Source organism: Penicillium oxalicum, chromosome II, assembly GCF_001723175.1.
Source record: "Penicillium oxalicum strain HP7-1 chromosome II, whole genome shotgun sequence".
Lineage (NCBI taxonomy): Eukaryota > Fungi > Ascomycota > Eurotiomycetes > Eurotiales > Aspergillaceae > Penicillium > Penicillium oxalicum.
This window is the reverse complement of record NC_064651.1, coordinates 3,088,836-3,114,683: the sequence shown is the minus strand read 5'-3', so window position 1 is coordinate 3,114,683 and position 25,848 is coordinate 3,088,836. Positions and strand designations below refer to the sequence as shown.

Sequence of the window (25,848 nt, the reverse complement as noted above, 5' to 3'; positions counted from 1 at the left end):
GAAAGGTCGTGCGATCAGCTACCCACGTCCAAAACACTTTTTGAAATTCCTTATGCGTCAGAGTTTATGTACAGTGTGGTCACTGTTCACAGTTTAACACATGTATGTACGCACGGGATTTTGTTTTGGACGTACCAAATCGGCCGGCGACTCGACTGCCACAGTTGCCGGCCAAGCACAATTAACGTAAATATTCTAAGGTTCAGGACCCACCTTTTTCTCACTTGGTCGCCCATTCTTGGAATTTCGGCGTTAAGTAACCTCCGCCCAGTCTGCGCTCTGTCCCTACCCTCGTCTTAATTTAACCTTCTTTGGGTTGATCCGTCGCACGCTGTGAAAGATTGGTTCTCCTATCTGGTCTCACGCGCTCGCCGATTCTCACATAATGGCTGTGCAGCCCATCGCTGGCTGTTTATCATCCACTGCCCCATGCTTGTATGTTCCTTCTTTTTTAATATGTGAAATCCATGTGCTGGCCGACATGTTTCAGAGGACTTTAAGGGGCCGGACATCTCCTGCAAACCCCTTGTGGAGCTTCAGGCACCCTCAAGGAGTGATACATGGCCAACTCTCGCTCCCAGAATGATTCCAAGCTGTTCATCCGGGCCAGAAATGGCATTGGGAGATTCTTAATTACACACGCTCGGGGGCTGTGGCATCTTCTTTTTGTACTGAAATGACATTTCCAGTCTATTCGCTCTCGGCATCCCATTACACTTTACGTGAGTACGATGCGGCCGATGGAGTTTGACCGAAGCGATTGAAATCCACTGAGCCCACCGGTGCCCCACTCCCAAGCCTCTGGTGTCTGCACTTCTGCAGGCGCTCAGCCATTTTCCATTTTTTTCCATTTTCTTTTTCATTTTTCCATTTAACTTTCCTATTCCTCTTTTGAGCTTTGTGTCTCTTTCCCCCGGAGGGAGCCACAGACCCCCTAAAGACTTGAGATCATGTGAAAAAAGAACCAAAGAAAAGAGAGGGAAACCCACCACAACACATAATCTGACTCTTGATCGTGTTCCAAATCATGGTCCTCACATCAGGAGTGGAAAATCACCATGAAAGAAGAGTCGACCCAACTGACCCTCAAAAATACGTCTTTTTTTTATGTTTCAGTGACGTAAAAAAGCCCGGTCTTACCCCATCTTTTCTTGGGATTTGGAAATTTCAGATTTATCTCACTTTCCCTTTTCTTCCCATATTTCCCTTTTTGGTGTATTCCCTTTCTTAAAAAGAACCATGAAAAAGAAAATAGGGCGATTAATCTTTGGACGATTTCCATTTTTTCTCTTCCGATCAGCCGTATCTCGGCCCCTCTGATGCTGTAGCCTGTTTATATGCTTGGATCTCTCCACCTTATCGGATTTTACCTTTTTTTATGCTTGTTTCCCCTTCCTTTTCCCTTTTCTCAGCTTCCCTTTTTTTTCCCCAATTCCATCTGCGAACCCCCCCCGTCTTCCCCCCCCTCATATTACCGACCCAGCCCCTCCCCCAACACGCCGAGACGTGATCTTCGGTCGGGTTGATTTACCTTTCAGTCTCCTCTCATCTCCTTTTTCCCTCCTTCGAGTCCCCTTGGTCGCACGTCGAAGAGCAAAACCACACAACTACCCCGGCTTGAGAACCTGCCACTTGCCGAACAGATTACATTTCCCACTCGCCCGAGTTGCCACAATCCACCCTGCATCTCTCGGTTGGGTGATCGGTTGGCAGCACAAAATGGAGACATACTACGGCCATGTTCGCACGCCAGCGGACGCGATTATTCTTTTCGAAGCCTGCCGGATCGGTCTTCTGCCCAGAGTTCAGCGCCGACTATCAGAGAAGGAACGACAGTCGATACGGTCGGGTTCCGTCTTCGTCTGGGATGAGCGAGAGGCTGGAATGCGACGATGGACCGATGGAAAGTCATGGAGCGCCAGCCGCGTCTCTGGAAGCTTCCTAACGTACCGTGAAATGGAAGGGAAACGAGGTGGCGGTACTGGTCCTCAAACGTCCGTTGCGCGACCTGGAAAGACGCCGGAAAGCCGAGGCAGCGACGATGATCGAGGCGACGGCACCGACGAGGGTCCTGATGGGTATCGATATAAACCCGACGGCCTCATGAAGCAGTCTTTCAGTATCACCACCTCGACCGGGCAACACCTGCACTTGATCAGTTACTATTCGCGCTCTCACCCATCCGCCGCCAACCTTCAACAGCCCACAACCGACCCAGCTCTCCGGCATGTTCGGCCCCAAAAAGGTCTTTATCCCGAGTCCACGGTCAATGACCAACAGAATCTTCCAGTCGTGACTCGCGGGCCTATGCCCGGTGCTGCTGCCTATCCCATTACACCTCACCCCATGAGCGGATTTCCACGGACCATGGCCGGCCACACCCAGGCGTACACGCAAATCCACCATGCGTGGCCGCCCATCTCCGCTCGCGACTCCTCCTACCATCGCGGTCCCGTATCACGGCGCCGCTTATTTACCTCCAGTCGGCGCGGCGGGTGGGCCATCCCCATATGGGCCACCGCCACCTCATCAACCTCCGCCGCATTTCCAGCAGATGTCTCACGGGTTGCCACCTCCCGCACATCCCCTCGCAAGCCCTTACGACCGACACGGTCACCACGAGGCCGCCATGCCACCAGCGGCAGCCCCTCAACCGATCGGTGGCCCAGCCTACCCTGGACGATCGCCTCGAGCTGTACCGCAGCAGCAGCCTCCTGCTCCCGAGCAGAGGAGTCCACGGGTTTACGGTCACCCTGTCTCAGATCCCCGAATCTCTTCGCCGAGGAATCCTCCCGGCCCCGTCATGCAAGCGAATGGAGTCAATCATAGCCCGCAAATTCCCAAGCAGACGCCCCCGAGTGCGTCACGACAGTTGGGATCGGTCGGCACTCCCCCGAAGCCGGAGTCTGGGTCCGTTCCCGGCATTGGGGCACTTGTGAGCGGTGCTTCGCTTGCCCCTATCACCGTCGCCGCGTCCTCGATCGGCGCACCGGGGAGTCCCCATGTCGCTCGCGCGCCCATCGTTCCCGACGGACCTCGAGACATTCCCAATGACAAGATTGGGTTTGTCGGAGAGGACATGAGAGCGCTGCGACAGTTAGACAGAGTCTTCATCTGAGCCCTGTCTCACCATTTCCCTCTTCCCTCTTTCCACCTGTCGCCGCAAACCTACTTCTGAATAGATACGGCCAACCTTTATTCATCGTTTCCAACAACAGGAGACGCAAATCTCTTTCTTCCCTCTCTTCACAGCTTCTTCCACTTGCCATGGCTTAGACAACTTCCACACCTTGGCGATCTTTTGTACTCACACCTCCACCTTTGATTGCTCGCAAACTAGATTGGTACGGTCCATTCATCCACCGAAGCCGGAACTTCTGATTTCATGTGATATCCATTATGCTCCCTGGGTTTCCTGTCTTTTGTGCTGGTCATTTTCGACATTACATCTTTCATTGTCTTTCACCCTTTTCTGATTCCGGCATCCTATGACCCTTCACTCACAATTGGGGATGATGTGCATCATCATCTCCTTTTCAATATCGTTCACCTATCACCTCGTGGGGAACTTCCCCCCCCCCCCCCCCCCGATCTTTCTCCTTGAGGTCTCAATTTTTACTTTTCTGGATAAGACTCTTCTTCAACACTCTTATTGCATTGGAGTGGATCATACCTAGCACATGGATACCACGCGGTTTTGCGCAAATTCGGATTCTCTAAATGTACATCCTTGGAATGCATATATATTCTATTCACCCACAATCTGATCCGCCAGGATAAGAAATGGCCCAGCATTATTCATCAGGATTCGAGCCTCTGCACCTATAGATACAAAAACTTAGTACCCATCATGTCCGTTTCTGTAAATTGGAATCCTGAGCATGTACCATATTGTGACCCAGCATCGGCTTCACGCGCTGGGGCACGTCCAACAGCGCGCATGCCTACTTTTTTTCTCATACCTTTTCCTACTATTTGGTCATCCACCGGGGCAGAGCATTCTGGAATAAATCGATTCTCCTCGAATCTCCAACACGACATGAGGGCTATATCTGAAATATTTTGATGCAATTCATATAACTGTAGCCCGACGTGTGCAGTGGTACTTCATATAAGGTCTCAGTTTGTCTCAGCTGCACGGTGATGACATGATACTCTGTCGGTCAAATCGAAAAACTCCCTTCTATTTCCTGCATCTGGAAGCGCTCAAAATCCATGCTCTGAAACTGGTCAACGAGGTTCGATCCATAATTCCACAGCACAACATTTTGGAATGACTTCAAAGCCATCTTGAAAATCAAGTATGATCCAGCAAACACACTGAAAGCAGAAGGCCAGGTTAGGCGTTAGAGTGTGGGTAGATGAAGACTTTTGGAACAGCATTGTATCTTCAATATTCAAACACGTGATCTAGACTCATGCCTCCGAGCTGTCCTAAACGATTGATTCTATGGACTGGTCCACTACTTCCCAGCAGTCGGAGAACAAGCATTCTCTATCTCTTAATGATTTGATTCAAACAGTATCACCGGGGGTTTATTCTTCTCGTTCGTCGGTTTCATCACTCTCAACGATAATCTTGCCATTGGTGACCCGTTACCCTCGTCTCGGTCAGCAGTTTCCCCCAAGATCCGCGATGTTAACTACCTTGCAGTCTTGTGAAGAGCTCTTACCCCTGAGCGCACGGCTCAAGGGCGACTCTAGAAGAATATATAGAATCCAAGAAGTCGTCGCTGATCGCAGAAGGCCCCTGCTATACGCCTATCGTGCACGGTATAGATTCTTCAATAAGCATCCAACAAAGGCGCAGAGAAATACAGACCCTGGACTTTCTCAAGACATGGAAGTAGATTTTGTAGAGGGCCTTTCCACAGTCAATGGCCCCCAGTGCGAATTCATCAATTGAGTAAGAGCATGCTCGGCTTCTCATTTATACCGAGCCGAGTATATCTGGGAAAGCAGTTTGTCTCATGGGTCGTACCTACGCGACTATGGTCCGCTCAATGCGCTGCTTGGGTTTGAATGATCAAGAAATTATTTGGAATGATTCAATGGCAGTATTAAACGCCATGAAATCTCGTGATAAAGGGGTAGGTCCGGGGACAGCACCGGACAGGAGGCGTGCATCTCACACCGGAAATACAGGTTGACATGTCCGCGGAGCTTCAGATGCAGCTCAGACGGGAGTTTTTTTAGAGCCTGGATTTATCATTTCATTTCTCAATTATTAGCCTCTGATTCGGATGATTCTCATCGATGACAATTGGTAAGTTGGGGAAATCGATAGAACTTCCCATCGCGGCATGTCAAAAGAAATCCAAATAGAGTTCTATCCGGATCAGGTAAACAAGCTCATCTATCTTCCTGTCAGCGTGTGATGATCCTCTGACGCGCGCCTAGCGACCCTCCTTGCCACGTCTCTAGTATACTGCCTCGACTCGAATTTTGCCTTGAGTATTGCTTTGCCGCCTTTTCTTTTCTTTTCTTTTCCGCGGAGATACAAAATGCAGCCCACCAACGTCTGAAAGACATCCCTGGGGGCTCATGACCTTTGCCGAGCACCAGGTGAGGCAAATCCACCACACAATAGTATTTCCGAGCTCGCGTCCCTCAGGCACAAGGTTCAATAGACCAGATTGTCGGGACCATCGTGTCATGACTTGAGCACAGCCTGTCATCGCTGGTAGCTGATTGATGCCATTTACTCAAAGCGCGACGGTTGTCTGTCACTCGAGAATTCTGATTGCCCAGCGTGCTTTCCACGGGACTTGTGTGTACTACTTTTTATTTATTTTGCTAAGTGGAAAAAAGCAACCATCCACACCCGAGTGACTGGGTGAGTGTTGCGGGAAATGAAAAGTTGCCGGTTCGGCTGTAGGGCAGCGGCAATGACAATCCTTTTTTTTTTTTTTCTGTTTGCTTTTTTCCATTGCTGTATCTTTTTGAACTAGAAACGAAGATGATTTTGAGTAGGGTCATGAGACTAGTGATTCAGCGCTGCGCCCGAGAGTTCTGGGTAGACAGGTCCAAGTTTCGGACGCGAGAGAAGTATACCCCCGTCGGTGGGACTAGCCCAGTCATTCTGAATAGACATTTTGTCCATGTGCGTTTCAATCAAAGAGATGGAAAGTTCTGGTATCGGTGATTCCCTTGAATATGGACGGGCGATTGGTATGTTCATTCCTTTTCTTGGAGACAGAGGCTAGGTGCACCCCTCTCCCCCCACCAAACGCCATCGGTAGGTATCTGCAGGGGGTCAACAGAGAGGACTGGACGGATGGCTTCTCCATTCATTGCTTTTTTTTGTCTAGATAATCCAAGTAGTGACACTCGAGTCATGTTTCCAATTTACCGAGCCGCAGGTTCATGTGCGCTCATGATCCTCAACCTTTAATGAAAACCTTATCGATACCCTATGAAGTGGTCTGCATTTGAAGGCCCACCATAATCAAGGTCTGTCAGGTTTGAAAGTCACGCATTCTTAAGGAACCTTACGAGCCATACTCTGAGAGAGCGAGAGTCTCGGACCCGATTGACTCGACCCTAATCTTGACAAAGTCAGAGACTCTGCCACCATGTTATGGTGGCTGAAATCCTACATGTGGATTTCCACATTTTCCTCCGCTTGGGAAACCGGCACTCACTTCCATCCAGAGTTTCTAGTATGGTGGTGCTAATGCGTGCCTAGGGCGCGGAGCTTCACCGGCGCAATCGGATCCTACTCGTTCCGTTGCCTCGCAGGGCGGGACGAGGCTGCCTCGAGCACGCCGGATCGTCGGGTAGAGACTATACCCATCAAAGTAATATCAAACGAGGGAGGGAAATTGATCTTGGTGTGATTAGAAATGGTGGGGTTCGGTCTTTACACAGTTGACTTGGACGTGGGGGGGGGGATGGCTCAATTGGGGTTTTGCGTTATGAAGATCTTTGGTCTGTTAGGAGGTGAAGTATCAGAATGGCAATCTCGTAGTTGCATTACAGTTTGCATGGGTTGACGGACTGACTTGACCAAGACACTAGACACCCGACTCTGCTACTGTTTCCTATCTAGGAAACCTCTTTGACGTAAAGCATTCGCCGGAAGGGAGTTTGCGACTGAACCATGTTTGGCCTAGGACCAGGGTGCGAAATGAAAGAGCGACGATCTTATCTATACGTCCAATCTCTAAAAAGACAACATCGTAATCACCATGTCAATCAATCTTGCGCCTTCCATATTTTCGTGTCTGCGATGGGAAACTCTGACCTTTCACCTTTACCTTATCCTCCAGCCTCACAGCCCGTGGGATATACTCGTGTCCATCCTAGGTTTATCGTCTATTAGGCAATGAGCTCCCTTCCCTATACGTACGTGACCAGAATCGGAAATCTTGAATACTATAGACATGCATCCATCAAAGTCTCAGCTTTGGCTTTGGCTACCTCACAAACAACCTAGCGAATATACTACATCTCAAACTTGGTTTTCGCCCCCTCAGAAAAGTTTATCAATATCACCAACATCACGATCACGAATATGGGTGCGTTCCTATTTCCCGAGCGCCGAACCCCTTCTAGGACGGTTAAATTCGACATGCGCCCGCCATCGGTTGATTCGGGCGCACGGTGACGCCGCATCTACGAGGTTTTACGTCTGATCAGACAATTGTTTAGCCATTTTCGGCATTGAGTGCTTTTTTTTTCCTTTCCAAATACAGCTGTTCATTACTAATTATGGTGTTTTACTGATCGCCGTCGCAGTACTAGCGCTCATCTGATCCTAGTTACGAGCCAACCACATGGTAAAAAGTTAACATGCCAGCTCTCTCGTTTCAAGTTTATCCCACCCTTATGATGATCGTCCATAGTGCCCGTGTACGTCTCGCACGTCACCTGAACGGGATGGAAATGGCTCCCGCAAATGCGTCGTGCCAAGTCCTCAGGAAGAACTCCCTCCCCCCCCGCCCACGAGACGGAGCACAGTTCTCCAGTCCTTACATACGTAGATGTATGTTATAGGCAGGTAGGAAAGTAACTATCGTATGTCTTTTCATCGGGACTAGTCCAGAAGCTCATCGGACCTACCGTATTGAGTTGACGTTCGGGAAACCTGCTTCCTCTGGGAACACGAGATCACGCGGATCACCAGTTTGAGTTTTGGAGTTGGGCCTTTTTTTTTGCTCGGTCCTCCGCGGACTTGAGATGGGCGAGTAGCAGAATTGCACTAGCGGAAGAGAGTTTCGCAGAGAAAGAGAGAGAGAGAGAGATAGGGAAAAGGAATGATGAAATTCCAGTCGGCGGTTAGTTTGCAAAAACTTAACAGAGTTGATAACTCAATGGTAGGGTAGTCGAGGTACTTGGGCCAAATACAGGTCAGCCAGAGTCAAAGCCTTCTGATTGATGGGTGTTGGCTCTTGTGTCAGAGCGCCTCCTTGGGAATCTGGACCGCAAGCTGCATTGGACGGAAACTCCCTCGAGCGCTTGCATGCCCAGCGTCCACTGAGTGGTGGATGGAGCGGACAGACGGCTCAGCTCAAGTGGATCAGCTCATCACAGTACTGCGTGAGCACCTACCTACGTAGGTAGTAGGACTTAGGCTGATGACCCAGGTGCTTTGATTGGATTGTGTCTGCTTTGATTAAATCAAGAGATGATCGTGCATATCTTATGTATGTCGTTGGTCGTTTCTTGTATTACCTCAAGGCTGCCAGTTTGACCATTTGTCGAGACAGCGAGACAGCGAGACAGCAAATTGGAGAAACAGTACTCGACTACAGGTTAAACTGCAAAACTAGTGAGGCGTGACAGATGAAAGTGTATTGGCATCGAGCACTCCTGTCCCCACACTTTCTCAGATGGGGGCGTTCTTTGATCTGAAACCCACGCGGATCTGCATGAACCGTGAGGACCGGCCGCCAACATCAAGCAGCGACTCTTGTACATTAGCTGACGCCCAGAGAAACCGATGGACAACGACTATCTCTCTAGCTGCAGATCTTGAATTGTGTACATAATTCCCTCGGGCACTGGGGACGCGAGCCTCTATCCTCTCGGGAAAGGACATTTTCCACGATTAGATCATGAACGAGGATGTATCAATCCAAGGTGGGCTGTGGCAGCTGCTCATCCTCGATTAGAACTCCCGCATGCGCACCGTGTTCATGCCGGGTCACCAGAGAGCCGACATACTTAGGTATGAGTATTGTGTAGACGAGACAGACTTACTACTGTGCCGGGCCTCGATCTCATAGATGATGCCCGGGCTACAACCCTCCCCCATCAAATCAGGAGAGGGGACACTCGCATAGCCTCGAGTTCAAGTTTCGTTTGATGCAGGCTGACGCGAGGGTCTGTGGGGTGGCGGGGGAGTGGTTCGACCTCGCAGCAAGTCGCACCTCAGTCGCGCCCAGTGGCTTGTTCAAGTGCCCGCATTGGGCAACTGACACTCATACTTGGGGCGGATTATTGGCTGCAACAAGCTCAGTTGGCGTCGGTCCTCCCTCCTGTCTGAGTGCAAAATTCTTCTCCGTCGTCCTTTCCTTTCCTCCCGAGCCGTGGCGTGAGGTCATTTCCTCTTACCTCTCGTCCCTTTGACATCAACCATCGCCATCCTTTTGGTCTTTTGTGCTCTGGAAGTCTTTATCCGATCGCCCTGGCCCTGTACTCCACTGTTCCGGCCACCGACCCACACCGTGTCCGATCATAGTGTGAGATGATCTGCTGAACTATCGGTTGTCTCTTCTGAATCAAAGGGCCTCAGAGGGGGGAGTAGACCAGACGGCCAAGGCAGAGGGGTAGCGTTGTGTCCGCATTATGTCCGTCTCTTTCGGAATTTGTCTCCAAAAACCCGACAGTTCACAGACTTTGCCTCTCATCAAGGCCCCGGAAAAACACGCGGTCGAGCGTCCCCCGTGGTGAGCACCAAAGCACAGCGATGGATCCAGCTGGAAATTGGCTCAACTCCCCCTTTGAGCCTGGTGCTCTTTAAAAAAAGCCATCCGGATCCACACATTACTTTCCCGCCTGAAATCCTTCAGCTGACTCGTAAGAAAGTCCCCCTGGAACCCGGGCGCGCGAGCAAATGGTCTCCGAATTGGAGACGCATACTGAGGGTATTCAAGCGGGTGGCCTGGCCCCCTCTGGCCTCGTCCATGGGTGAAGAAAGTACTGAAGCGCGGTCAGTTCGGGTCAGACACCAACATTTGGCAAGGATGGCTGCTGTTACTGAAACTCTATTGTCTGGTCTTTGAATTGTTCCTTTTTTACCCTTTCTTCCTCCCCCCGCCCGCGGGCTGGTCGGGATTGCCTCCTTTGGATCCTCCGGCCTTCTTCTCAGCTGATGCGGCGCCCAGAGTCAAAATACGGGGTCATACACGGGGCTCGATCAGGGAATGTGTTCAGTGTTAGTGGGAATCCCAAAGTCCCAACCGGCCTATGCTCCTTCTGACACTTCATTCTCTCGCTGCTGCTTCCGGCTAATCAGGCTGCCGTCCGTCTGGGGAAGTAGGGGTCTTGTCAGCCGTGGGGGAATCGAATCACTGGGGACGTAGAGGCGAGAGACAGTCCTCCAGGGACCCGAAGATCTGGTTGAAGTTGAGACTCTGCATTGGTGACTGTGCGAGGAGAGAAATCACCTGTCACGGGTCTCATCCTCCCGTTTGAGCTGAAAGGGCTGTCGTCCCGACAAGCCGCCGCTCGACAGATCTTTGATGCATCCGATCCTCGCAACGCAGGCGACCTGAGGTCCGAAAGTTTGTAGTGGTGGAATGTTGAGATCCTGCTCAATGCGTGAGGAGGACTGCTTCAGAACTTTGTCATTTGGTGATGGAGCTTGCATGAGTGTTTTCGGTGAGTGTTCAACGCTCCAGAAGAAATCGCTTTGGGGGTATAGCATCCCGAGTGTGCATGCGTTCCAGTCCCGTCGGTTGGTGAAGGGGTCATGATCAATGTAGCCCATGGTACTCGAGTACAAACTTACAGAGTATGTACTACAGTACTCAATCACTTGCGCAAGGGAAATCCGCCCCATACCAACACAGAGTTTTTTTTTTCTCCCCCCATGGTACCTTTGTAGAGGCAGCTGACAGGATACAGACTCCTCGATTGCTAACGCCAATGGACCCAAGCCCATTTCACAGGTGGACGTGGGAACGACCATGTTTCAAGGGAGTATCACGATGGCTCTTCCCGCGGAACAATTGAATTGACCGCTCTATTCCAGATTTCGTCAAGAACCGCGTCGAACACGAATGGAGTGTCCGTTTGCTCTCCCCTCCAATTGTGTACTGTAATACCAGTTCCATTGTCCGTGCCGCCGACTCGGAGGCTCGAGTGACGGTCTACCTCTTCCGGGAAAGACGCAGACGAGGACTGGTTCCCCAAGGGGGGGAGAAGGCGTCAAAGGGCGAGGCTGCAGTTTTGGCGTAGCATACTTCTACTGGCGGATTCGTAGACGAATACGTGTTGGTTACTGAGTAGCTCTGAACCTTGTCGCTGCCCTGCAGCGGATGTCCGGTGCTAGGTTACGATGGCTCAAGCTCAAGCTTGCAGGGAGACGATCCGGTCCACTTTTCCCCGGATTGTCGGGTGCCACACAGGAGAGAAAAAAAAAAGGGGAGGAATTTGGAGGGGAGGAGGCAAGAAGGGGACTGCAAATACCGTTGGTAACAGTGTAAATTTTGTGCATACATCTTACTGTATAATGTCCATCACTACTTCATCACAGGAGCTGAGCTCCAGGAGCATGCTTCCGAAGATGATGAGGAATGATATTTTTGTACCGTGACACAGTCTTTATGTCTGTGTCTACTTCCACATTGATTGGGCTGTTACTGTACAAGTAGAATCATCGAGTGCACGGACATACTAGAAGTGGTACATGTATGTATTGTATGATGTATCTTGGTCAGGTAACAGGCACAGCATCTCGGGGGTGGCAGTGAAATCTTGTTGATCTCGCTGATCCTGCGACAAATGCTGGTCAGACTCCCGCAGCGTTGTGTCGGACGCAGGATTCGCCAGTCATTAGTACCGTTTGGTCTCGTCGACGCGGGGGTCGACTCTTTGCGCATCTGCAGTACTTTTGCTTCGGTGAGCCCCGGAAGAGCGTCTGTGACTCTTTATAAGCTCTACAGTGCAGATGCCTCCCAGGCTTATGATCTTATATTTGGTTCATCGTAGACGGAGATACATGATGACTGGATGTGCCTCAAATACGTAGTCCAACGGGTCACCGAAAGAAAAAGGCCCACGGGCCAGCAATTTGACATGAAGTTCTCGTCTCGCCGCTGGGTAGGGTCATGCAACCCATACCGTATATGGCGAAATGGAGAGTTTGTCCTACTCCAGACTCCAATCCCTCTCGCTGGACGAGCAGTGCAAAGAACGGAGAGTCGATCAAGGGCAGCTCAATTCTGTATATTGAATATCTACTCAAATGTGGTCAGCATGCTCGTACAAATTTCTTTTTTTCTTCTTCTCTCTGCCCTTCCCATGCATAGACCTGGGACCTGACCTGAGCGAAAGCACCCTATGCCTGTGCGATGTACAGGTTTCACGATGAGCCTGATCCTTTGGTGGATGAAGACCGTCGGAAGAGGATCCTGGAATCCGGGGTAGACGAGGACGTCAGCGTTGTGGCGAAGACCGGGACCAATCAATTCTATTATGCTCCCCCCCCCCCCCCCCCCCCCCCTTTGTCTATCGTCTGTTCGATCTGTGATGTCTTCTCATCAGCAGTCTCTGCTAGGGCTGTGTGGCACCCTGATCATGTTGAATCGTTTGAGAAAAGAATCGTGTAAGACACGTCCCAGAGTCGACGAACACCGAGAAAGGAAAAATGTGGCTGTCACCTGACTGGAGTTCGACATGGCCGTTTGTCGGGAATATTCCCACCCCCATGGTCGGATGAACGCGTGGACTTTGCCCATTGTGATTGACCCCAGGAGTCAGGATGGAGGGTTTCGGTCCTTGTGCTGCCTCAACCGGTCTGACATTCCAGTTTCAAATAGACATGACCACGTCGATCTTGAGTTCCGACCAGTGCAGGGTCTCGAATGAGATCTTGGTGATCCTCGGTTGAGTGTGCACATGGAACGATTGACTGACCAGGAATGTCTGTTGGAGACCGATGTGAATCAAGCATATCAAAATCAGACTACCCGGCGCTGGCGAGGCGTTGGCCAACTGGGGGAAGGGTGACATTTGATACTCACCCGCGCTCAAGGCTCTCTCGCTCTCGCTCACTTGGGGGCTGACGACGGTACGCGGTTTCCTCGAATACCATTACTCCCCATCACAGCAATACATGGTATTACTACTACTACTACTACATGCATGCTCTAAGGGGTACTTCACTTCTCATAGCAGGTTTAGTTCGATCAAAAGTACCCAGGTCGTAGTCATCCGTAACTGTGGCCCTCTTGGGGTCGAAAGGTCTGAGTTCAGTGGTTTTCTCTTTCTGGTCGCATATTTTGCTTTTTCCTGACAACCGAATTGCCTTTTTTTTTCTGATTTTCATTTTTTTTTTTTGGATCTCTTTTTTTTCACTTTTCCCTTTTCTCATCATTGTTTTGGAAATAATAATCACAATTATGCCTCTGCAAATTCGGTCTCGTTCTTCTCGTTTCCTTCGATGGTGGATTTTTTTTCTTGTCCCAACGGAGTCCTTGTTGGCGGTCATTCTACTTGGACCACTGTCGGTCTCCTCTCCACTCGAAATGAGCATTAGCGTGAATCTGGTCGGGGACTGGCGATGTGATCATCGTCGGGAGATCTGGTCCGTGGTATTCGACTTCCTTAAAATGCATTTTTCTCAATTTTCTTGTGTCCTGGTTCCCCACGATGTGTAGGATCCTCTTCCCGAATAGTGCATTGCTCTTCCCAACCAGCCCTCGCATTTGCGTGACTGCAAATCAACGCATTCGATCCAACATGTTTGGCAGCCTCCCCCGCATGCAAAGTTTAAGCCATTCTGCTGCTCGTTCAGAAAGGGAAGATCCATTCTGATTCGCATGACCTCCGGCTTTTTCTATGACACATTTTATGCTGTGGTCCAAATCCCCTCCTCCCAGTCGACATTCTTAATGAGAGCCGCCTCCCCCACACTACCTACAGGCTCTCCTTGACTCGTCCGGAGGACTCTCTCTCTCTTTTGCTCTTTGTGCATCTATTGACGAGACGCCTCTCGCCAGACGAAATATCGGCCTTGGCCCCCGACCTCCCCTCCCTTCTCATCCTTCCTCATCAACCCCCCTTCGTTTGGATCGGTCGTGACTATCCTCTCGTGTCTCGATCCTTCTCCATCGCCGCGGATTTCCTCTTTTGACCACCCGCCTATCACACACCTTCGCGCCCCCTCCCCGCACGGCCACTCCGTTGAGAGAGAGAGACACTCTCGCAGGGCCATCCACTGGGGGTGTCATCGTCCAGATCGCAGTGCCACGGCCTTGGTTTTCCCAGTCTTCAGTCTTTCGATCTTCATCTTGACCTGAGGGTCGCTCGCCAGCTCACATTCAGGCATCTCCGTTCGATCGCACGAGTCTCTTGGGATCACTTCTCCATATGAGGGACTTGTCCACGACTTAGTTGGGCACTCCACTCTCCATCCTGGCGGCTGGTCTTCCTGCGACGGCATTCCTCTCTCCGGCCGGCCCAGCTCCGTCTTGATCCTCTCTCGTCATACTCGTCTCTTTCTCGCCCTCCCTGCCACGAGCCTCATTAAAGAACCCCTTGCTGCCGGTTCGACTTCGATGTTGTTCATGCAGAACTCTCCATTTCTGACGCACCCACATTTCACCGGGTCGGGGCCGGATCTGGAGGCCTGCTCCGGACCCTCCTCGGATCTTTCCATCTCCACTCTGGCCGATATCACCGCAACCGCGACGGCGCATCGCAGTCTCCCTCGAGCCAGCACCTCCAGCACCAGCGCCAGCGGAAGCCCCGATGACACCTCCAGCGAGTCGCCCGACTGGCCAGGCGACTCTGTCGACCGGACCCTGAACGACTGCGATGCACCCTATTCACATTATCGACTGTCGCACCGACCGGACTCCTCCTCCTACTCCTCGACCTGGGTGGGCGCCGCACCCCCCTTCGACTCGGATGATCTGCCCAAAATCGAGGAACTGGATGAGCACGAAGGCGACATCCAAAGGATCCAGCCGGCGGATGTGGAGGCGCAAGGACAGAGCTCGGCAGCGTCCGTCGCGGTTCCACGGAAGCGTGGCCGTCCGCGCAAACACCCGCTGCCCACACCGGGCGGTCAAGCCAAAGTGACCAAAGGCCGCTCCAAGACGGGCTGCATCACTTGCCGTCGGAGAAAGAAGAAGTGTGACGAGACCAAGCCAGCGTAAGTCTCGATTCGGTTTCGTTTGCCTCATCTCCCACCTTGACCGGGCGCCACACTGGAACGAACAAACCCCCCCTCTCCACCATACACGTATGATTTCGACGAGTCGACCGAGACTAACTTTGCCCCCCGTCACAGATGTCTGAACTGTCAGAAGAATGCGGTCGTCTGCGAAGGGTATCCACCCAAGGAGATCTGGAAGAGTGGTCGACAAAGAATGGCCGATGGTATGACAATCCACCTCGTAGATAAATCCTGCGTGATTAATGCACTTGAGCATCTCCCCCTTTCCCCCCTCACTCCATTCTCAATAGAGATCGGCAGACTCCAGTGTACCAAATGACTGACGCAACCAACAGCGGCCCGCACCCAATCCATGGCAGTCGTCCCCCGAGGTCTGCCCTTGCTCATCGATGGCATTGAAACAGAAATCGACCGTCGGTTTCTTGACCACTTTGTGTACGGCTTCAGTCGGGTTCTGACCCTCATCAACGACGACTCCAATCCTTTCAAGGAGATTCTGCTGCCCATGGCCACTCAACATCGAGGACTGATGCACTCCTTGATGTGTTTGTCAGGATCACATCTATCCGGACTGGATCCGGAACCGAAGCTGAAAGAACGGAAATATCACCACTTCCATCGCGCCATCCAAGACCTCAAAGACAATATCACCGTAAGGTCATCACGAACCACGGGTGTCAGCGAGGACACGGAAGCGGCACCCGATACCCACCAAGAGGAGGAACTTCTCGTTGAAGATCCGATCATCGCTTCCACCATCGCGCTCAGCTTGAATACAATCTGCGAAGGTGAAACCAACGGCGAGTACCGTCCTCATATGGATGCGGCTCGGTACCTGCTACTCTCGCAGCAGCCGCGGAATGAGAAATTCCGCCAATTTATCGTGGAGTTTTTCCAATATCATGACATTTCAAATGCCTTGACCTCATTGGATCGTCGGCCCGCGATGATGCAGGAGGGGCTGCGGTTACCTGATTTCGTGCCGGGAGCTCAAGCGGGAAATTTCCTCGGCGTCTTTGATGGACTGTTCAATTACATCTCGCAGATCACCCAGCTGCGAGATCGGATCCGACAACGGTTCAACGAGGGTTATGAGCCGGCGGTGGATTACCAGACCCTGAGCGAGGCGGTCCAGATCGACACGGCCATTCGGACGTGGAGAACCTCGCACGATGAAGAGACTCCGAACTGGTATTTGGCCCAACTGTATCGGCAATCCACTTGGGTGTATCTCTACCGGACGATTCGACCTTCACGACCGAGTGAAAAAATTTCACAGGTGGTGGAAGATGGACTGGCGTACTTGGACTTGCTCCCTCAAGATGCGGGCGCCTATAGCATTGTATTGATGCCTCTTTTCTTACTCGGCTGTTCGGCCTTTGTGCCGAAGCAGCGAGAGCGTATCGCCCAAGGATTTGAAACCCTGAAATCCTACTCCAACCTTCGCAACATCGAGCCGGCCTTTCAGGTCGTCTCGCGTGTGTGGGAAGTCATGGACACCAAGACGGAGGACAGTTGGGATTGGGAGAAGATCATCCAGGAGATGAATATGGACTTTTTGATCACTTGACCTCTCTCCTCCCTCTCCCTCTCCCTCTCGCTCATCATCTCTTGCGTCTGGTGTGTTGCCAGCTTGCCTTCTCCCACCTTTGACAATCTTCCCGCATGTTGATATGATTCCACTTATGTCTCTATTATTGATGATCTGTTCATCTTTCCCCCTCTCCCCCGACCGACCCTGCCCCACGGTGTGGTGAACATTCCAGTATCTCACTATTGTAATCAGGGATATTTCCCCTCCCCCTCTTCGCTTGCATGTCGGTGGGTGTTTGACCAGGAAGCTGTACTGTATGATGAAAACGGCGTTCTGGGGGTCGTTTGTCTCCTCATGTTCCTCCACTGTTGTTGATTCCCCCACATTGGGTCAACCCTGCATTTGCATTTGATCAGCGCGAGAAAACCTGGGGTGCACGTCCTTTTTTTTTTGTTCTATGTTCTCATTTTCCCCTCACCCCCCTTCTCTCTGCCTCCATTTTCCTCCTGATGACTGGTGGAATATAATACGCGTGCGACGTCGCTGCAAGGGATAGGATCCTGCAAGCGAGTTTGTATATGAGGTGAGCGGACCATGTGTCAGAATCAGGATGATGGTCTGCCCAAGCTTGACCGCCTGGTGTAGAATCTTCAGGGGGGCTTGTCGACAATTCCAGTCTGCCTTTAGCCTCGAAAGTAGGATTCTCTTCGTGGCGAGATATAGAAGTATGTAGCATCGGTGAATCCCGAATTGTTGACGGGCCGACTTTTTTCTGCCCGGCAGGTGATTCAAAGGAACTATGACACGGCCCTGACCGAACCAGAGATATTGAACACTGAATTGAGACGATGGACGAAACTCATAGTGAGTGTGGTGGTAAGAATAAAATCGTCGGCACGGAAGGATCCCTTGGGTTTGAAACTGACACTCTGCTGATATATGTCCTGCCATCTCCTCTACTGAAATGCCTTGGGAACAACATCCCGAAAGACCAAGAACCCGATGAGAATGTCGTCATTTCTCAACCAGATCGAATGAATAGCGAGAGAACTCGTTTTTTTTGGGTTGAAGGATCGGAGATCCCTAAGAGCTAAGGGAAGTTTCCATAGGAGACTGTCACGATCAGATGGGTTTCCGCTTACACTCTCAAAGACTTGCTTACTAGGTCTTTTGTCGAATGGTTTCTTCCAGTTTATTGGCTCCTATTTTTTTTTGTTCTAGAGTCACCAGTTCACATTTCTTCAAGTAGAATCCATCTCATTGCGTCACACATGTCGAACATTCTCATCAAACTGACCCGTCAACGATCCCCGTCATAACGCGGAGTTATGCCGAGAAGTCACCCCGCTCGTCCGTCCCGCATCCCCACGTCGGCGAGCGTTACCCCGAGCTATGGAGCTTTCCCCCCCACGTTTTCAAACGAGATGACTACCTCGGATCTCCCCTCTGGTGAACGAAAGCATTCAAACAGAGAGAGAGAGAGAGAAAAAAAACAACAACTCTTACCTCGACACTTCCGTTAACTCTCGAAATCAAAGATCTCTTCTCCCCCCCAAAGAGATTCTCACCACACAATGTCCTTTCCTACCGCCATTCGCGCCGGCCTCCAAGGCTCAACACCGGCATTCGGCTTCTGGCTCACGTACGTCCGTCCCCTCTTCCTTTTGAAGCCGAGATTCGGAACAAAGTCCGAAAACTTGTTCCCTCCTGCACAAGTGAAATGGCTTGAAAAAAATGGGAGAAATGCTCTCCAGTCTTCCAAACGACTCACTTTGTTACCTGTAGGCTTCCCAGCTCTGGCCTCGCCAAGACGATTCTACACGGTGCATCCGGCTCCGCAACGCGATTTAGCTGGGTGCTGGTTGATGCGGAGCACGGATTGATCTCCGATCAGCATTATTATGAGGTGAGTGGTCGGTGAGGGACTCGTTTTTGCGAGCAGGATGATGAAGGTGGAGAATACGACCGGATTAATGTATCAAATTCTAGTTGAACAATGCCATCGGACATGAAAATGCCAGCCCGATTATTCGTGTCCCGTGGGCAGAAGAATGGATGATCAAGCGCGCTCTTGACTCTGGAGCTCATGGAATTATGACCCCCATGTGTCACTCGGAGGTGAGCTTCACCTTCTCTCCCCCTCCCAAATCAAGCGCAAGAATAGGAATATTCAACTAACAATGACCTTTCTTTTTTTTCCCCGATTCCCACTCACAGGCAGATGCAACCAAAATCGTCAAATATACCCGCTACCCACCGCAAGGCACTCGTGGATACGGTCCCATGTTTGCAACCCACTCCCTTCCCGGAGTCAACCCGGGCCCCGAATACGACGACCAAGCCAACGCAAGTCTAACGGTATGCGTGCAAATCGAGTCCCGTTCCGGCGTGGAGAACGTGGAAAAGATCGCCGCGGTCGATGGTATCGATGTCCTCTTCATCGGTCCCTTTGATCTTGCAAAGCAGATGAACGTGACTCGTGGCGGCGAGGAGCATGAAGCGGCAATTCAGCGGATTCTCAGCGCTGCTCACAACGCTGGCAAAAAGGCCGCCATCTTCTGTACGTGATGTGGAGAGATTTTTCACTATAGGTGTAGAGATTTGAGGGGGTTCTTGACTAATTTTTTTTTGGCATTCCCAAGGTACCGATGGTTCCGATGCGCGTAATCGGGCGCAGCAGGGTTTCGATATGATTTCGGTTAATACGGATGTGGGTGTTATTCGGACGGGGATGCTGAATGAGCTCAAGACGGCTACTGGGGAAGGTGTGCAAGCAAGTTCGCGCCAGGGCTATTAGGGGAAGGTTTTGGGATTTGGTGAGATGATGGGGTTTGATTTTATGGGTTCGCCAGCCCGACGGAATCGTTTTGATTGGAACATAACTTGTTGAATGGATCTAGCGTCTACATGCGTTGATGCTGGGTGGCTACTTAAGCTTAAATATGTTTTACCATGTGGAGAGGGTGGATGCTGTCTGTCTACTGCAGTCTGACCCAAAGAATACGATAGATCGCAAGTCTTTGGCAAATGCTCGCTTCTAGCAACATCCATCCAATGCCTCACATACCGCAAGCTCATCGCCCAAGTAGACCGTAATCTTATCCATCTCCGACAGGTCCTCTATCCCAACCAAACCTCCATTCGAATCATCGTTTTATCGACCGATCTACAGTATTCGTCGGACACTTTACTCGCTCCGATTGGTTGTCGAAGGAACAGCTCGGTAAAATCCACGTGCTGTCGACAGAAATCCCGATCGGATCTGACCAATCAGCATGGTCGACGGTTGAACCGAACAGGCCAGGCTTTCCGGCCGGGAACGAAAACGAGCGAAAATGGACGCTAATACGTCCTTAACTGCCTAGCAAACCTCCCCCCCCCCCACTTAAACGGGCCATTCGGTTATGGAGACCCTGATCTCCTGGTCAGACAGCTGCGAGATATGCCTCGACGTGTGTCTGTCAAGGATCTGCCTCTCTCAATCTTTTTTTCCCGTTCTTTTCTTTTCTTTTTTTTCCGCGGGAAAATGAACTGCGAGGTGCGTGCTCGGCATTAATTCGATATTGACCAGGCTGTTGTATCCGAGTTTCAGCCATAGTTGACAAAGGTGTGGCGGGTGACGTTTTAGCCCTGAGAAAGGCGATCGTCTCTCCTGAAAACTATCTGGGCAATCATACAGCAAGCGTCTAGGGCAGCGAGCCTCGCAAATCCATTCCGACCATGGAGAAGGACGAGATCGTTGCTGCGATCCAGACAAATGGCGTGGACCTGAACGCCATCAGCCATGATGCAGCTTACAATCTCTCACTGCGTGCAGTGGATCCGGTAGATGTACAAGTGACGCAACTGTCACTCGACATCAACACAACTCCTCCAATATGGAAATCATCACCATCCCAGATCCGCGATCGCCTGCGCGGCCGAGCGCCGCAGTCCTCTTTCAAGAGAGTACTGGACGGAGTCAGCGCGAAGATGCCGAGTGGGAGCTTGACAGCTATCATCGGAAGCAGTGGGTCGGGCAAAACGTCTCTTCTGAATATGATGGCGGGTCGAATGTCTCTTTCCCGAGCAACGGTCGACGGCGCTACCACCTTTAATGGAAATACCGACATTGAGAGTGTCCGTAGCGCCTATGTGATGCAAGAAGATGTGCTGATCCCGACCTTGACCGTGCGTGAGACTCTACGCTACGCAGCGGATCTTCGCCTACCCCCGACCACCCAGGAAGAACGACATGCGATTGTGGAACAGGTCATTCTCGAATTGGGCTTGAAAGAGTGTGCCGATACCCGGATCGGAACCACCGCGCACAAAGGCTGTAGTGGTGGGGAGAAGCGGCGCACGAGTATCGGCGTGCAGCTGCTCGCCAATCCCTCGGTGTTATTCTGCGACGAGCCAACGACAGGGCTTGATGCTACCAGCGCCTTTCAAATTATTCGAACACTAAAAGCATTGGCTCGAAACGGAAGGACTGTCGTTGTGTCTATCCATGCGCCACGCTCGGAAATTTGGAGTCTCTTCGACAATATGATCCTGCTGGCACGCGGGTCCGCTTTATACAGTGGCCCCGTGAGTGAATCACTGCCACATTTTGAAGGATGCGGTCATACTCTACCCCCCTTTGTCAACCCAGCTGAGTTTTTGATTGATCTGGCTGCAATCGATAACCGGACAGAGGATCTGGAAGCAGCATCTCGAGTGCGAGTCGAAAAACTCCGCCTTGCGTGGCGATCACGACAAGAATCAGTAGAGGGCGGGGAGGGTACGGGTGAGAAGGCACTCTCGAGGCTCTCAAGAGACGGTGCTGGCTCCGGGGCCATGAAAAAGGTCTCTTTCCGTCGCCAATTTCAAGTCCTCACCTCCCGCACCTTCAAAACAACGATCCGGGACCCCATGGGCGTTGCAGGCAGTCTGCTCGAGGCGATCGGCATGGCTGTGATCAACGGCTGGATCTTCCTGCAGCTCGACGAGAGCCTAGCGGGAATTCGATCCCGACAAGGTAGTTTGTATACTGCCAGTAGTCTGAATGGATATTTAATCTTGCTTTACGAGACATACCGCTTGACAATTGATATCCGTCTGTTTGACCGGGAACGCAATGAGGGTGTAGTCGGTGTCCCGGCGTTTCTTTTGAGTCGGCGCGTCGCTCGATTCCCGCTCGAGGATCTGCCAGTCCCGCTGCTCTTCTCGCTCATCTACTACTTCATGGTGGGGTATCGACTCGAAGCGGCGCAGTTTTTCATCTTCCTCGTGCTCACCCTCCTCACCCATTACGTTGCAGTGACATTCGCAACCGTATCGATCGGCGTGGCCCGCAGCTTTCCCGGCGCAAGTCTGGTGGGCAACCTGTGTTTCACCCTGCAATCTTTCGCCTGTGGATACTTTGTACAGTCCCAGCAAATTCCGGTCTATGTGCGATGGCTGAAGTGGTGCGCTTACACCTTTTACATCTTTGGGGCTCAATGTGCCAACGAGTTCATCGGCGTCGGCAACTCACAACTGGGCCATTTTTACGCCTGCCCGTACTCGAATGATCCACGCGATCCAGCTTGTCGAGAATATACCGGCCAGTTCATCATGGACAGTCTGGGCCTGCCCTCGAATTGGATTTGGCGACCCATTGTGGTCCTGATTGCATTTGTCTTGGGTCAGTATCTGGTTGCAGGTCTCTTGTTACAATACAACCGCTTTGGAATCAACATTGCCCAAGCTCGAACCGCAGAAGGTGACTTGTCCTCGAGGAAAGCCAAGATCTCAATCCGTCCTGCCGAAGAGGCCCGGCGAGTTGCCATTTCGTTGGACAAGTATGCGCTCGAAATACGAAAGCGCAATTTGCCGTGGCAACGCAAGCAAAAGTTGCAAATCTTGCAACCGATCACGGCAAACTTTTATCCCGGGAGTTAAATGTCATCATGGGCCCATCCGGTAGTGGTAAGACGTCGCTTCTCAACTCAATTGCTCGACGGCTGCAAGGCTCGGCGAGCACGCAATACCGGGTGACGGGGCAGATGCTCTACAATGGAGCTATCCCATCAGAAGCGGTGATTCGTTCGGTGACCTCCTTTGTGACTCAAGACGATGATGCGTTGATGCCTTCGCTCACTGTTCGGGAGAGTCTGCGATTTGCTGCAGGGCTGCGGCTGCCGACTTGGATGACTCGCGAAGAGAAGAACCGTCGCGCCGAGGAAATTCTATACAAGATGGGCCTGAAAGAATGTGCCGACAATCTCATTGGCAGCGAACTGATCAAAGGGATAAGCGGCGGCGAGAAACGTCGAGTGACGATCGCCATTCAGATTCTCACGGATCCCAAGGTCCTCTTGTTGGACGAACCCACTTCGGGACTGGATGCTTTCACGGCTATGTCGATCATCGAGGTTCTGCAGGGACTGGCGGCTGAAGGTCGCACGTTGATCATGACCATTCACCAGTCGCGCTCCGATCTTTTTGGTCATTTCTCGCAGGTCTTACTCCTCGCTCGGGGCGGTTTCCCGGTCTATGCGGGCGGCGGACCAGAAAGGCTTCCCCATTTTGCGAGCCTAGGTCACGACTGCCCCAAGACGACCAATCCGGCCGACTTTGTGCTCGATCTCATCACCGTAGATCTGCAGCAAGAGGACCGAGAAGCGATCACTCGCGATCGCGTGCGCAAACTCATTTCCTCATGGGGCGAACGACCGCCACAACTCGGACGCACAGCCTCTCGAATTGCGACGCCTGCGGAGCTAGGTAGTCTGCGACGGCAGATGCTGCCCTTTCGAGTGACATTTCCTCTCGTTCTGCACCGGTCTTTCTTGAACTTTTGGCGTCAACCGCCATTGGTGATGGCGCGGTCCATGCAGATTGTGGGCATCTCGATCATCATGGCACTGTTTTTTGCGCCTCTAAAACATGACTATGCAGCCGTCCAGTCTCGAATGGGATTTATCCAGGAATTTGCGGCCCTGTACTTTGTTGGTAAGCGAGAGGGAGATATTTGGCTCATTCAGAAGAATTTGGCCAAAAGGTTCGGGGATCAATAACTTACTCGTGCGGTCTTTCTCTTAGGTATGCTTCAAAACATCGCCATCTACCCCAATGAGCGGGATGTCTTCTATCGCGAGGAAGCCGATAGTTGCTACTCTGCCGAAACGTTTCTCCTCGCCTACACGACCATCGAGATTCCCTTTGAGATCATTTCGTCCCTTGTGTTCGGTGTCCTCGCCGCGTTTGCGGACAATCTCAAGCAGACCGTACAGATATTCCTCATCAGTGCCTTTAATTGCTTTTGCATCATCAACTGTGGCGAGTCCGTGGGAATCATGTTCTGTACGCTGTTCTCGCACGTAGGGTTTGCGGTCAACGTGACCTCGATCCTTCTCTCGATCTGCACCATCCTCGGCGGCGTGATGAGTCTAGATGTCAATGACGTTTTGCAGGCTCTGAATCATCTGTCGCCCATCAAGTACTCCATCGCGAATTTGGCTCCTTTCTCGATGCATGGACAAGTCTTTGACTGTACTCCGTCTCAGCAACTGGCCGACGGCAGTTGCCCCATCTCTACGGGGGAACAGGTGCTGGACTTGTACAATCTGAACAAAGATGGGCCCATGAACGTCATGGCACTGGGGGTATGCACTATTATCTATCGACTGGTGGCCTATCTGTTTCTCAAGGCGATGCGGTCGCATCGAACGATGGAGCGATGGCGCGAGTGGCGCGAGTCGAGAAAGTCCTCTTCCACTTCCTGAACAGTAGTGCAGTCAGCAATATGCTTAGCTTTCTCTTCGTTGAATTCAAGACCCTAAAAGTCCCTCATTGTCTTTTTTCTCTCTCAGTCCCTGTCTCTGTCTCTCTTTTTCTGTCCGTATTTCAGCCTCGCTTTCTCATGCACTTGGAATAAGGCAAGTCCTCGCGCGGTTTCGAAAGACCTGACCTCTTTTTCAAAAACTCACTTGGCCAACTGGCCAATCAGACAGTCGTCCACTCTTGGATCCATCATCCCGTCGCCCAAAGTAGCATGATTGGTGAGGAGTAGAATCGAGTTCGACTCAAAAATCAAGCCCATTTGTGCTTCGACTGGGTTGACCCAAAGCAAGACCTTGCTGGTGGACCCGAATTCAGGCCATGGTCGCTCTCGTTGGCACATGCTTGCCACGCAGGTTCAGGTCCAGTTCCCTCTTCGACTTGTCTTTGCTCCGTCTCGTCACTCTAAGAAATCCACTCGGCAGAATCGGACGAGCCAAAGTCACGGGTACGACCGGACTCCCATCCTTGGAATGGTTGGACGGAACCAACGGTTAAGCCACCAGGAACCGAATCCTGTTCGGAAGATGTGTGTGTGCGCGATTGGATTGATCCTGCACTTCTGTAATCGTGTACTTCCCGGGACCACCACGAGTTTCCACGTTTCTGATTTTTGATCGAGGTACATCGGTCTGCGCCCACTTGGCCTTTTCCCCCCTTACCCCGCGGTTCCTGCGCGCGGTCAGTTTGCTCGATCAGAAATCAGAGACCGCGCAATCTATGGGTACTGGGGGACTGGACGAAACCCTCGTGCTTTGGGGGAGTGTTGAGGGGACTATTTGAAAATCTGGCAGCCTCATCTCTGGATAGAATGGTGGTTCCTGGTCGATCGTGGGTCTGGTTCGGTCTACGGAGACCCGTTGGTCCGAGTCACGGGTTTCTGGTGGTCTCCAGTTCATCTCCCCCCTCTCCCTCCCTCTCTCTTCCTCCAACACCAAGTTGATCATCAAATAAAAGGCATGGCTTTGGTAGGAATTGTACATGCTGAATTTTTCATCGACGAGGAGAGTAATCTTGGCTAGATTTTCTCTTCTTTCTTTTCCCCCCACCGTCTCTCACCGAGGTACGAAAGTGCCTTTGCGTTGGTAGTAAGACCCGTGTACAATTGTACATTGTACGGGACCAAGGCCTTCTAGACTAGTACTCCAACGATAATCACGGAAGAGATCGTCCAACA

At 51.6% G+C, this 25,848-nt stretch overlaps 5 protein-coding genes across 5 annotated transcripts; 4 read left to right on the top strand and 1 right to left on the bottom strand.

Annotated features, from left to right (window-relative positions):
- Positions 1-1,719: 1,719 nt before the first annotated feature.
- POX_b02956 (uncharacterized protein) lies at positions 1,720-3,118 on the top strand (the record flags this gene model as incomplete). The annotated part of the gene is made up of 2 exons (XM_050111863.1): positions 1,720-2,449; positions 2,484-3,118. 2 exons carry the CDS (start codon positions 1,720-1,722, stop codon positions 3,116-3,118), a joined length of 1,365 nt encoding a protein of 454 aa, XP_049972209.1.
- A 7,491-nt stretch (positions 3,119-10,609) lies between these two features.
- Positions 10,610-10,936, bottom strand: POX_b02955 (uncharacterized protein; the record flags this gene model as incomplete). Its single annotated transcript, XM_050111862.1, has 1 exon — positions 10,610-10,936. One exon carries the CDS (start codon positions 10,934-10,936, stop codon positions 10,610-10,612), a length of 327 nt encoding a protein of 108 aa, XP_049972208.1.
- A 3,793-nt stretch (positions 10,937-14,729) lies between these two features.
- POX_b02954 (uncharacterized protein) lies at positions 14,730-16,922 on the top strand (the record flags this gene model as incomplete). The annotated part of the gene is made up of 3 exons (XM_050111861.1): positions 14,730-15,328; positions 15,467-15,555; positions 15,688-16,922. The coding sequence occupies 3 exons, from the start codon at positions 14,730-14,732 to the stop codon at positions 16,920-16,922; spliced, it is 1,923 nt and encodes a 640-aa protein (XP_049972207.1).
- Positions 16,923-18,460: 1,538 nt separating this feature from the next.
- POX_b02953 (uncharacterized protein) lies at positions 18,461-19,683 on the top strand (the record flags this gene model as incomplete). Its single annotated transcript, XM_050111860.1, has 5 exons — positions 18,461-18,528; positions 18,672-18,792; positions 18,876-19,004; positions 19,104-19,446; positions 19,529-19,683. 5 exons carry the CDS (start codon positions 18,461-18,463, stop codon positions 19,681-19,683), a joined length of 816 nt encoding a protein of 271 aa, XP_049972206.1.
- Positions 19,684-20,606: 923 nt separating this feature from the next.
- POX_b02952 (putative ABC transporter ATP-binding protein/permease) lies at positions 20,607-24,616 on the top strand (the record flags this gene model as incomplete). Its single annotated transcript, XM_050111859.1, has 3 exons — positions 20,607-22,690; positions 22,816-23,843; positions 23,934-24,616. The coding sequence occupies 3 exons, from the start codon at positions 20,607-20,609 to the stop codon at positions 24,614-24,616; spliced, it is 3,795 nt and encodes a 1,264-aa protein (XP_049972205.1).
- Positions 24,617-25,848: the final 1,232 nt, after the last annotated feature.